Below are 13,011 nucleotides of genomic sequence, written 5' to 3' on the forward strand. Positions count from 1 at the left end.
ATATATATAATGTATATATGTATTGGAGTATATCAAACAAGTAGCCCTTGACACTATTTTATCCCTTTAGGGAGCCCTCACTTACAAAAAGGTTGGAGACCCCTGTGCTAGACCAAGGGTTTTCAGATTGTTACTGGAGACCCCCAGATGGCTGCAAGAGTGTTTAGGGGGTCCACAGAAAATATGAGAGGGTACAAAATGCAAATGAGAAATACAAAATGTATTTCAGAGCTGTCACAGTTAACTGTAAATCAGAAAACTGTAAATTCAATAGAACAATATTCATTGTAAAAAGCACTATAAACATACATTTGAATCTAATAGTTTATCTTCAGGTTTATGCATCTAATATTACATAATAATAGGTTGAACTTAATACAAAGTCAATATTTTCTAGATCATATTTTAGTAATCTGCATTGGCTTCAGAGTAACAATACAGAAGTCAATAATTCAATTTTGGAAACAACATGTTGCCTTTATATTAAGATTTTGTCTCACATTTTACAATTATCACTCTGTCAATCATTGCAATTTAGGGAGTAACTCATAAACATACTGCATATTGGTGTGATCATTTAGAGGTTTACACTTAAAGGGATAATCCACCCAAAGATTCTGGCATCATTTACTCACCCTCATGTTGTTTAAATGTGGTTGTCACTTTCTAAACTTTGCAGTGTGTATCTGGCCAATGTGAGGTGAATAGGGAGCAATTAAATTTTTGTCATTAATGTTTCCATTAATGTCTGTTTATATATCAGTATGCACTTTATAAGAAGATGACGCAGGCCGCCATCCTTATCCAGAGTAAGTTCCGCAGCTACCACGAGCAGAAGAAGTTCCAGCAGAGCCGGCGGGCGGCTGTGCTGATCCAGCAGTGCTACCGCAGCTACAGGAAGTTTGGCCGGCTGAGGCCCCACCGCAGAGCGGCCACCGCAGCAAAGGTCCAGCACAAACTCAGGTAGCACTCAATACACTGCCCTGTGATTAATCACTCCCTCTTAATTTGGTCCAAATCTGATTCCAACTGGTGTTTGATGTTTTGTACTCAGCCAATAGCTCTTATGAATCTGTTCCAAGTGGCATACTGTTCTGAGCTTTGCCCTGCAAGATATTTCATCCATGTACAAGATGTAATGTGCAAAATTAAATGTGTTTAATTGCGATGTTTCTGTTTCAGAAGCAGTCTTCTCACTAAGAGGCAGGATCAGGCCGCCCGCAAGATCATGAGGTTCCTCCGCCATTGTCGCCACAGGTATTCTCCCACTGCCACATTGCTCCCTACTGGCCATGCCATTCATCCGCTACCTGGAACACTGCTGATACAAATGTGACACTTGGAAAGCTTCATGTTTTGTTTCCATCTTTTTTTTTTTGGTGTTAAAACTGAACTTATTTTCTTCCTTGAAAGTGTGATTCATTAATCATGAGTGGTTTAGTGAGAGGTGCTCCTCCCTTCCCTTGCCTCTTTTTCCTCGCCCTCCTTCTCCATCATGATATCTGCTGTGTGCTAATAGCTGTCTGGTGTTGTTTTGCTGTTAATGCAAAGCCCCTTGATGGACCATAGACTATTCAAGCGGGTGAGTGCAGCCTCAGCGATTCAGTATGTCTCCCTTTTTTTCTCTCTCTCTCTCTCTCTCCCTCTTGCTCGTCACACACACACACAAAGTCCCCCTTCCCATCCTCTCTTGCTCCTTCTTGCCCTCCTTCATCACCACTGCTTGATGCCTGCTTGCATGACAGCTACCAACTGGACGCAGAGATGACTGAGATCAAGGGCCTCAGCATATGATCGGCCTCAGGATATCGGTTGTGTCTTGCTATACACTAACAACTGAGACACTACATAAAACAAGCACCTTTTTCTCCTGTCTTGATTATTTAAGTTTCCTTTACTTTCCTGTATATGTAAAGAGGAAAAGATAAGATAGACGGAAGAACAGAAGGTTGTTTGGTTTAAATGATGTTGCATGAATATATGATAATGAGTCTTGCTCTAAGGCATGCTGGGAAATATGTGACCCAGAGAAAACTGACTGCCTCTCTGGCTTGTGTGTTTTCGTTCTGACTAGCTCAGCTAAAGCCTGTTTTATTGCACATGCTGCAGTGGGAACTGACAGTCTACAGTATCTGTCTATCTCTCTTTAATTGTTTGGTTGTAGATATGATATCTGTGTACATAAATATCAAAGCATAGTACAAAAACTAAGTTGGTCTATATTTCATCACATGTTTGAGCAACATATTTCAAAAGGAAGTAGACAGAATAATCAGCAGACAGCTATAGTTTCTTGTCAAAAGAGACAAGATAAGGTTTCAGACTGATTTTGTATTAAATGAAATGCACACTATTTTAAGCTTTTTGTCCTATATATCTACTTACTCCAGAAACTTGCAAGGTGAAGCAATGATGAAAATGGGGCAAATCTTCAGTGAAGATCTATGAGAACTTTTGCATAGAGCACTGGCAAGAAGAGTGTTCTTTCATACAAATTATATTATTATAAAAATGATTATATTAAATTAAATACACTACTGGTTTCCACAAAAAATTCAAGCAGCACAAATATTTTAAATATTTTCAACTGTTTTCAAGAAGAAATGTTTCTTGAGCACTAAATTAGTATATTAGAATGATTTCTCAAGAATCGTGTGACACTGAAGACTGGAGTACGGATGTTGAAAATTCATATTTTCCATCACTGGAACAAATTACATTTGCAAATGCAATTACAAAATGCAATTACAAAAACAAATGCAGCTTTTAGCTGGTTAAGTGTTCCACGTAAACCATGCAATCTCATAACAATAAATCTTCAAAAATGTATTGTACACACTGTGCTGGATATTTAAAGATGTTTTTTTCTGTTTAAAGGGATCATTTGCCCAAAACTTGACCTTATGTTGTTCCAAAGCTGTATGACTTTTTTTTCTTTTATTCTTTGGAACACAAAAAGAGATGTTTAGAAGAATCTCAAGGTTGTGTTATTAGTGCTGTCAAACGATAAATTGCGATTAATCGCATCCAAAATAAAAGTGTTTGTTTACATAATATATGTGTGTGTACTCTTATTATGTATATATAAATACACAAACATACATGTATATATTTTAAAAATATTTACGTGTGTGTGTATATATATATATTTATATTCATATATAATTATATTATATATAAATATAAATATTTTATATATAAACAAAACATTTTTCTTAAATATATACATGCATGTATGTGTATTTATATATACATAATAAATATACACAGTACACACACATATTATGTAAACAAACACTTTTACTTTGGATGCGATTAATCGTTTGACAGCACTATTTCTATACACTGTATGACAGGGACAGCCATTCAGTTTCATCGTATGGAAATGAGCAGCTTGGACATTCTGCTAAAAATCTGCTTTTGTGTTCTACACAAGAAATAACTACTCTTTTAACTAGGGCTTGATCTGACCTTCTCTGCTCTCTGAGATAAATGCTAAATTGACTTGAGATGTGAGATGTGAGATGTTCGATCAGTGTCCCTCAATATCTGTCTGTTGTTTTTCAGAGTGAGAGAATTGAGAAAGGCCAGGGAACATGAGAGCGTCCAGAAGAGCCCCCTCACAATGTGACATTACTCTCTCCAGACTCTTCCTTTCAGTTTTTCTGTTTCAACCAGAGACGTTTTACAAGAGGAAAAAAAATAGCAAGAACACTGCAACTCTTACTATAACTGTATGACTGATACTTTGGCTGCTAAACAACTGCGTTTTTCATATGTCTTTATTCCTTCTATGTTTCTTTTATGAAGAAAAGAGCCAACTGCTGTGGATCAAAACAAACTCTAAGGACGTTGTTTTAGGAGGAACAACATTTGCTTCGTGGCATTTTTTGCACTTTTTAATGGATTGATTTGTCATTTTGGATGAGCATTAAAATGTTTTGTTTGAAAAAGGAAAAAAGGAATGGAAGTCCTGCTCTTCAGTGGCTCGTAAAGGAAAGAAAGAAAGAAAGAAAGAGAGAGAGACAAAATATGGAGTTGACACAATCATGGCCGGACCTGTTCCGAGTGTATTTCATTGTTTTCAAAAGATCACAAGATGTGTTTAGTGGGTACAATTGTTACCAAAAATGATGAATAATTCATGAATTAGTTTTTGTACATGCTTTACTCCACAACCAGACAAATTCGTCAGAAACTTCTTCCAGTCTGTCCCTTACGGTCACCTGTCTTCTCTTAGCTACAAGGGGACTGGGTAGCTGATGAATGTAAAGAGGGAAATGAGCAGGCTCGCGTGATGTGGCAAATGCTGATGTTATTTTGCTAACAAGACAAGTGGAATCAACAACTATTTTCAAATTGATGATATTCAGCCAGTTCAGAGTTAGCAAGACATCACAGAGCAATGGAACGCTCCAGGCAGAACTTGTCTTATGCATGCTTGAAACTAGGCCACAGCATTTTAATTTTTAACTACATGAATGTACTGGAGACACCAAATGTCATCACCTCTGCCCATCATTTACTATTGGCCAGTTTGTAAAGTTTTCTTTTGTTAATCCAATGTTAAACAGTCATTGGTGAAGCTTTCTTTCAGTTGAAAATCAACTTAAGAGGTTTTCTAAGCTGTTTAAGGGAAAATTACATGCATTGCCTTGATATCTTTGACATACTTTGAAGGCTCTCCACACCCAGGGTTAGACAAATCCATATTTTTTGACAATTGAGCGGTTCCTGTACATAAAGAGGGTTGCCGGTACGCAAAGTAAAACATTTATCTAAGCGGGATTGTATTTTAGAAATATATTATTTTACTCATTGAAAGGAATCAAAACAGATTAGCGTCAAAATCTGAATATTTGTATAGTTTTGTTTGAATGCCTAAGAAGTATGGTTGTATCGTTTGTACATAGTGTAAATACCTGGGATAAAGTCAAGCTACTGTATGTGCATGACAAAAACGAACACAGATACAAAAAAAGAGTTCAAAAGCATTAGTGGCTATGCTCTGTAAAATTATTTCACTATAAGAGTATTTTATTTTACTTTGAATGTTCTTGAGAAGAACATTTTGCTAAAGCATGACTTTCCTGCGATTATGAAAAATACAGTATTTATGAGGTAGGAGAAAAGGCTAAATGATCATTAGGTTATGATTACATCTGTTTGTTTGTTTTTTTCTGGGCTACCAAGAACCTTTTTGCCAACGGTGCCAAGTAATGTGAATGCTACTGCTTAAAGGAAGTTAATCATTGCTGAACAGATAATCACATGGTAAAACGTGATCAGATTCACTTGCATTCAATAGCATAACCCGTCAACACAGTCGATCAAGGATGGTGGTGTATTCAGGAAGGATCTTAGTGTATCACATATCTCATTTGGTTTATTTGTACTGTATGTTTGTTTGTTTTGTGTTTCATAAGTCTGAATACTTTTGTATTATGTCATTGAAATGATGTAAAGTATGTTTTTCTGTTATGAATGCAGGTAGTAGAGCTTATAGCAGCATTATGCAGCTTTAAGTAACATTCTGACAGTCTTATTACACAAAATGTGCAAAAAACCAAACCTGTGAGCTGACAGTAAAGACAAAGAAGCTGAAATAATGAGATAACTCATTAATTCGAAATCCACACTGCTACACTGACTGAAAGTTTAGGTTCCCTGTTATGCATTTAAACGGGTTTCTTTTGGTGCTAAAACATTGGCGTCAAGGGCCTGGTAGACCTCCAAAAATCAATCAGTTTCAGCAGTGTTGCAGTGATGTTACTTTCAACAGCAGGTGTCGCTGTGGTGTTTGAAAAAGGGAAAGTCTATGAAAACGCTCCTGAAAATAATTTCTAATGCACTACAATTGTGTAGATTTCAGTTTCCCCTCATATCAAAATGCTTTTTGTCATATGTTGTATTTGCGTCTCTGTTCAAGAGGATGATATGTAAATGTTTTCTTCAGAGTGCTTATGTTGGAAGTGCCTGATCATATTCTAAATCCAGCGAGCCGTGTCAGTCTGCATGTGAGGTTTGCGATGGACTGGCATTAGCGAGAAGTGAATAATAGTCTGTCCTTTTTTTATTTTCCGTTACGTAACTTGTTTCTTTGTCCGTGCTTTCTCCGTGTAAGTTATTTCATTCGTCATAACTCACGTCCTCTATGGGAACTGCCAGATGAGCCCGCGAGAACTGCAGATTTCAGTCCGGCTGGTTCTTGCCTTGCATTCATCATTCCGGTAGCAGTTTAGGTTGTCAGCTGATGCACTGCGGCGGCAACTCGAGTCTTATTATGCTTGCATGGGTAACATAGATAACCGGGTGGCTAAAAACAGCACCCAAAGCATGCTTATTTTTGTAGATTTGGTAGTCAGGTAGACTTGTCGAAGAAATACTGTTCTTTATAACAGCTGGTTTCATGGGTTGCAGAACTTGAAACAGACCGAGGGCTTCGAAACGTAACTTTACAATACAAAAAGTCAAAACAGATATACAGGGGTAGCATGAATCTTTTTTATTTTTTTAATAGAATTTGGCTTCCTGTTTCCTCTTCGAATTCAGTCTCACCCCACTTTCCATTTACATTCACATTTTTTTAACTATTCCACCTCCACAAAAACAGGTTAAAAAAAACTGTGTACCTCATAAGAAAGCATGCACCACAGAACTGTGTCCATATCCACGCTAAGTGTCCATGGCACTGGTGCAGTTGAAACCTCGGGTGTGAATCTGACGGGTTCACTTTTGTATCTTAACTCAGGTGCCAAACTGGAGAAAAGGAGAGATAGAGCAAGTCACTTGAGAATTAGTTGCTGCTTATTGGGAAACGAGCCAGACTGTCCTGATCAAATTACTGTGATTCTGAACATGTCATGCTGTTCACCTTTTTTTAATCAACTATGTGAGCTGAGTTGATGTACCTTAGGTCTATAAAACCGATTTGTTGGAAGCGTGGCACTGACTGGTGTTGTATAAGAGTGATTAAGCCCATTGGAATGGAGCAGGCCTACTCGAATGCGTCTGATGCTTGTATAAATACGCATGGATGTTTCCGTTCAATGCAGCGTCTCCGTACCGTCACTATATAAACACACTGCCGTGGATATACTGTCTCACAATAATGAAAAATGCTGCTCGGATCAATTCATGAACATCATCACTTTATTATAGCCATAGATAGACGTTTTAAAACATAAAAGAGTAGCTGTAGTTGATAAATGCCAGACAATAACCTCATCTGGTCGCATACGGGTTCATTTTGACAATTCTGCTTCAGCTTTAACGGTATCACAGCTCAGCCCACAGAAGATACCTCATCAGTTTTGTTTGACATCAACAACTTCGAGCAGAGACTTTCTTTCCTGCGCATCCATTCTTTAGAAAAGGGAAAGCAGGGCCCTACACTCTTAAAAATAAAGGTGCTTCACGATGCCATAGAAGAACCTTTTTGTCTAAATGGTTCCATAAAGAACCTTTAACATCTGAAGAACCTTTCTGTTTCACAAAAGGTTCTTTGTGGCGAAAGAAGGTTCTTCAGATTATAAAAAGATAAGAAAGAGATGGTTCTTTAAAGAACCTTTGACTGAATGCTTCTTTGTGGAACCAAAAATGGTTCTTCTATGGCATCGCTTGAAGAACCTTTTGAAGCACCTTTATTTTTAAGAGTGTAGGAAACATCCCACCACTCATGGGCACAGAGCAATAAGCAATTCCTGAAGTGGAGACATGTAGACCTAATGGGGACAGCGATCTGTTGGGACACACGTAGCTTACTTACTCTTATGCAAATGCCAGTATTGTGAGATAAGAATGTAGTAGTTTAAGGACAGTGCTTATACCACCCCCTTCATGGAGCTGCACGTTTTCATCCCTTTCAAACCCAGAAAATAGCGGCCCTGCCTTTATTACAGCTACACTTGGGGCTCTCTACACTTTGCATGTTAAACTAGTGTTAGATCTACTTTTCCTCTCCTCTCTAGCTGTCTTTCTCTGTCTTTTCCAATTATGTAGCCCTCTCCCTTCCTAATGACCCGTTTTTTTTCCTTCTTTTTTTTTTTAAATGTCTTTGTTTTTCTTCCTTCCCCCTGGTTTGAGCAATTTATTTTTGTAATTGTGCATGTTAAAGAGTCACTGAATCGATGGATATGTTAAAAAAGAGAATTCAGCTGCTGAAGCCATGCAAAATGTTTTGAATTGCCCTTAAAATATGAAAGATGTTTTCTGAATGCTTTATATTCTTTCTGCTGTAAAATAATAAAAGGGGAAAACTTAAGAAAAGCCTTTTTTTCCCAAGTTATTTTAATGTCTTTTTCTGAACTATACTAAAGGAAAATTATTTAAACTGTACTAGTTTAACAACTAATTATATTTCAGGTGAAATTATTTGACTCAGTTGGGCCACCTGTTGGTCGCTGCAACACACTGCATCCTGACATTCGTGAAGATGCTATGACAGTTTTAGGTCCAAATGATGACATTCATGTTTAATGAATCATGATCATGAATTAGTAAAAGGTCATTTAAATTGTATTATTATTGGTTCTGCTTGGCCTATTCAAATTCAGTGATTAAACTATGGTTAGTTATTTTGTGTGATCAGGAATGGTGGACGCTTATGGGATTGATAGCTTATGGAAAAGGAAATGACTGCTGTGTGTGCATTTGTGCTTGTGCTGAAGAGGCATTTTTTGCTTTATTATTGACAACAGAACAGGGGACAGTGATGGGGTCAGTTACTGGCTGGGTTTATGGGCCAGGTAACTGCCCTCTGGACTCCAAACACGTGGTTATTGGTCAGACTCCTCTAAGGATATAAATTGTGAAGACTTCAGTGTAGCTCTGTGTTCTACTTAACAACAACAACCACCGGGGAATTGCTGGAGGCTGTTCAGGTAAGGAACAACATCTTTGCCATTTTTGACTGTTATATCATTCTCATTTATTTCAGTTCTGATTTGCTTGTTTGTGCTAATCATTATGTCATAATACAGTATGTTTTGTAGAGAAAAAATAATACAGCTCTACATGTACATATAATGCATATCAGAAAAACATCATTATATGAACAACTGAAAGTTTAATGTTTCAATTTGTATATGTACATAATAAGAATTTATATTGTAATATTAAATTGTAACTTCTGTGTTTGTATAGTAGAAATAATAAATGTGTGTGTGTGTAGCAATTAAACATTTTATTTAATAAATGAATACATTAACAACAAATTCATCATAAAATGACAATATATTAAGTAGATGTGTTATTAAAGAGCTACACATTTCAAAGTAGTTTTACTTGTATTTATATTTTTATTATATAATTATTATTGTAAGTCACGTTATACTATTAAAATGTATACTATTTATTTATATATGATTTATTCTATTTAACAATTATTATATATTTGTTTGTTTAATGCCTAAAAGATAATTTATTGACTATTTTCTTTTATCATGTAATTTATGTATTTATTATGAAATTATGAAATTTTTTGAGACCTCATTTATTAGTGCATCATTATGATTGTGTTCCGTTTTACAGATATAATGAAGGGCACGTTCAGCGTGGCTGTCAGTCTGTTGCTGCTGTGTGTTTTGTGGGGTGACAGTCAGCCTGTACACACTGCTGCTCACACTGTCAGAGAGGTGAAGCAATTTATATTGATTTCTCAAGTAGTGTCATATAGTCAAAAAAATTAGAAATTGCTCATTCATCAGTTTTTGTTTATGGAATGTTGAACTACTTTTATTGTATGCGTGCATGCGTGCGCGTGCGTTTGTGTGTGTGTGTGTGTGTGTGTGTGTGTGTGCGACCTGTGTTAGATGATAGAGCTCCTGAGAGCGATGACTCCAGTCAATGAGCAGGAGGAACAGGACACAGAGCTGATGGACCCTCCCGAGGTTCTGTGGCCTAATACTGAGGATCTGGAGAAGAGAGACCTGCCACGTCTTGGAGTAGCAATTCATAGAGCCTTACCCTCAAGAGTCCACAGCAGGTAAATAACCATTAACATGCTGATCTTTTTAAAACAGCAGGCCATTAAGTCTTCCCAAAAACATTTTAAGTGATCAATTCTTAAAAGACCCATTTTTCTTAGTGTACACTTCAGAATATTTTGGAACAATTTTCCACTATAAAGAACCTTTTATACAATGGAAAGATTCCATGGATGTTAAAGGTTCTTAATAGCACCATAGATGCCTTTATTTGTAAGACTGTACTTAGTGCCCTTTACATGACCAAAAACGTGTATATTTTTTAATATATATTCTTTATATTTTATATAAATAGAGTAAAAGTGACAAGTGGTGTTTAACACATATCATAGCTTAACTTTGGCTTGTATTTTTCGTGTGTGTGTGTGTGTGTTCAGTAAGTCCGTAGATGCATCTAGATACCGTTTGTCTTCTCCAGCTAAGTGGATGTCCAGCCTCCAAGGTTGAAGAATAGTCATTGTTTGATTCATCTGTCTCAAAAATGCTTGAATCAATACATCCAAAGCTACTAGGTTTACACACAAATCTCATCCGCATGAAGAACTCATTGTAAGACAATAAATAAAAGGAGTTACAAAATATACAAATGTGTTTCGAAGGGGGAAATGAAATAACATTATGGACAAAGAATGGAGGCTTTTTATTAATTTTTTTGGTTATTTTATTTTTGCTGTTATTTATATTTATAGGTCTTATAAAGTACAGCTACGTGGTCTCTTCTATAAAGATAGTATTGGCACTAAATCCAAAATATTCCAGAAATATATGTCATTAAAAATGTACAGACACATAAAAACTGAAGATGTGTAGAAAAAAGTCCCAGATATTTTACATGTTAGTGGTTAATATAAATCTCTCTGTGAAGCAACTGTTTTGCACATATTTTTATAACTCTGTCCTGTATATTTTTGCTTCTGCAATGTGTGTGTGTGCATGCGTGTGTATGTGTGTGAGAGAGAGAGAGAGCGAGAGAGAGAGTCCATACTGGTAGGAAAAGCTATAAAAGCCCTATGACTCAGTTCAGTATATCATGATTGCCTCAAACACAGTATTTCCAGAAGCAATCCGCACCGCCACCTCTCGTCCTGAACTGTCTCCTGCTGCCCCACAGACCTCTGGGAGGAATGCGGAAATTTTTTTTCTAACAGTAACTTAAAAGAGAAACAGAGGCTGTTGCTCATATATTTGCAATGAAAATGTAATATAGCAAGATAATACACGTGAACACAGCATTATTTACATGCTTAGAGATTGTTATTTTGTTTACCTCTCTAAGTGCTTCTTTAGGAAGCCCAGGCACTTTGATATCTGTGAAAAGAACAGTATGAGCATTCAAGGTACAAAAGAGTGATTGCTTTTATCGTCTACAGAAGAACTTTCAGTAACACTGAAAGATGGTACCGTTGTAACGTTTGAGATTAAATGTCTGTGTCAGATAAATGATTCTCACTCTCTTGGCTGAGCATTGGGGAATATCCTGCGACTGCCACCCTCTGCAGGAGATCATTGAGATCAGAGACAGAGAAATCATCTGGACTGACCCCTCCGGCCTCTTCCACTGAGTCTAAAGCAGCAATCACAGCAGTTATTTCATCAGTTACAGCAAATTTGCCAGTATTGCTATTTGGCCCCAGCATTAAAAAAGTAGTTAAATTTTTGCACCCTGTGTACTAATTTAAGGCAGTTGTCGATGAAAATGTGTGTTGTATCAGTGCTTAACTACACACACACACACACACACACACACAAAAGAGATAGACTGTTCTAAGATTGTCTCCTTGGACAAAAACAATACTAAATGCACTTAACCATTATATTATTCAATAAATCCATTCATAGGAAGAAAAAATATATAGAAAAAAATATCCAATGTATATAAATAAATCAATAAACTTTGCCAGGGGAGAAAAATATCCAATATATAAATTAAATGAAATAAAAAATAATAACATCTGAAACATTATGTCTGAATGCACTCACCAGGGCTGCTGAAAGTCATGTCAGCTGTGTCTGTAACAGGATGTGCTAACAGATGACTGCAGGAGAGCAGCAGGACAGAAGCAGGTTACAGATCATCTCTGCAGCAGGTTGAAGGTCCTACCAGGCTTTGGTGAATGAGGCGGATGAATGCTCTCTTTTCTTATATACACCACTCTTCCAAAGCTGAGTGAATCATAATCAATGCAGTGTTTTTATTGAGAATACTATTTAAAAATGTGGATCCTGTTGAGTTAATATCCATGAATAAATCAGGATGACTGGTATAGCAAGCCACGGTGGCTTTATCACCTTTGAATCTCAATGCCCTGTTTTACTGAATTTGTAAATTGGGGGTCTCAGGTGTGCAAATCTCCATCTATCAACTCTTGAGACAGCAAAACACATAAAGAGATTATTTTATGTCAGCCGACATATTTATCCCATGAATCTAGTTATTTTTCGTTGGAAAGGATGAAAATATATCTCTTTAAATTCACAGAAAAGCCTGGTTAACTGATGCATAGGTACAAATATTTTATTGGGAATTCAGGCAGCCACACTGACGCCAACAACATTATGTCAATGAGCTCCTGGGATATAAAGTCCAGATTACCCGTCTGCTGAGGAGAGCATGACATTTATCACCCACTGCCAAAGATGTATTAGTGATGCACATTTGACAGTTACAAAGCGTGGAGTATAATCAGACAGAGTAGACGTGAGAAATGAAGAGTTGTTTTAAAAGGATGTACGTCACTCACAGTCTGGCTACATCTGTGAACCTCATAGGCTATGCAAGATTGATCTTATGAGGTATTTGCTTGGCTGAACTGCTCCCAACATTAAACATAAATTCACAGTGCACTCCATGCACACTGAACTCAGCACATAACATAATGCAATACAAAACTGTATAGTTTCCTTCACAATGCACGAATTGTAAGACTCAAACGCCAGTAGAGGGCAGAATATCATCCCCACACCTCTGAGGAGCACTTTATAACTTTGCATTTGAATTTATATTTTTATTTTCACCTTACATAAA

General features: G+C 36.8%; 1 protein-coding gene and 1 pseudogene across 1 annotated transcript in view; one reads left to right on the top strand and one right to left on the bottom strand.

The window, feature by feature from the left end:
* Positions 1 to 7,420, top strand: part of LOC107586544 (calmodulin-binding transcription activator 1-like) — a 491,571-nt gene extending 484,151 nt beyond the window's left edge. The window contains exons 21-24 of the mRNA XM_016273968.1: positions 764 to 963; positions 1,183 to 1,257; positions 1,552 to 1,582; positions 3,568 to 7,420. Coding sequence (XP_016129454.1) covers positions 764 to 963; positions 1,183 to 1,257; positions 1,552 to 1,582; positions 3,568 to 3,600 — 339 coding nt within the window. The 3' untranslated portion in view covers positions 3,601 to 7,420. The remainder of the gene's footprint in view (positions 1 to 763; positions 964 to 1,182; positions 1,258 to 1,551; positions 1,583 to 3,567) is intronic.
* Positions 7,421 to 11,025: 3,605 nt separating this feature from the next.
* LOC107586553 (prepro-urotensin II-gamma-like) lies at positions 11,026 to 12,062 on the bottom strand (annotated as a pseudogene).
* Positions 12,063 to 13,011: the final 949 nt, after the last annotated feature.

Source organism: Sinocyclocheilus grahami, unplaced genomic scaffold, assembly GCF_001515645.1.
Source record: "Sinocyclocheilus grahami isolate Dianchi unplaced genomic scaffold, SAMN03320097.WGS_v1.1 scaffold83.1, whole genome shotgun sequence".
Taxonomy (NCBI): Eukaryota; Metazoa; Chordata; class Actinopteri; order Cypriniformes; family Cyprinidae; genus Sinocyclocheilus; species Sinocyclocheilus grahami.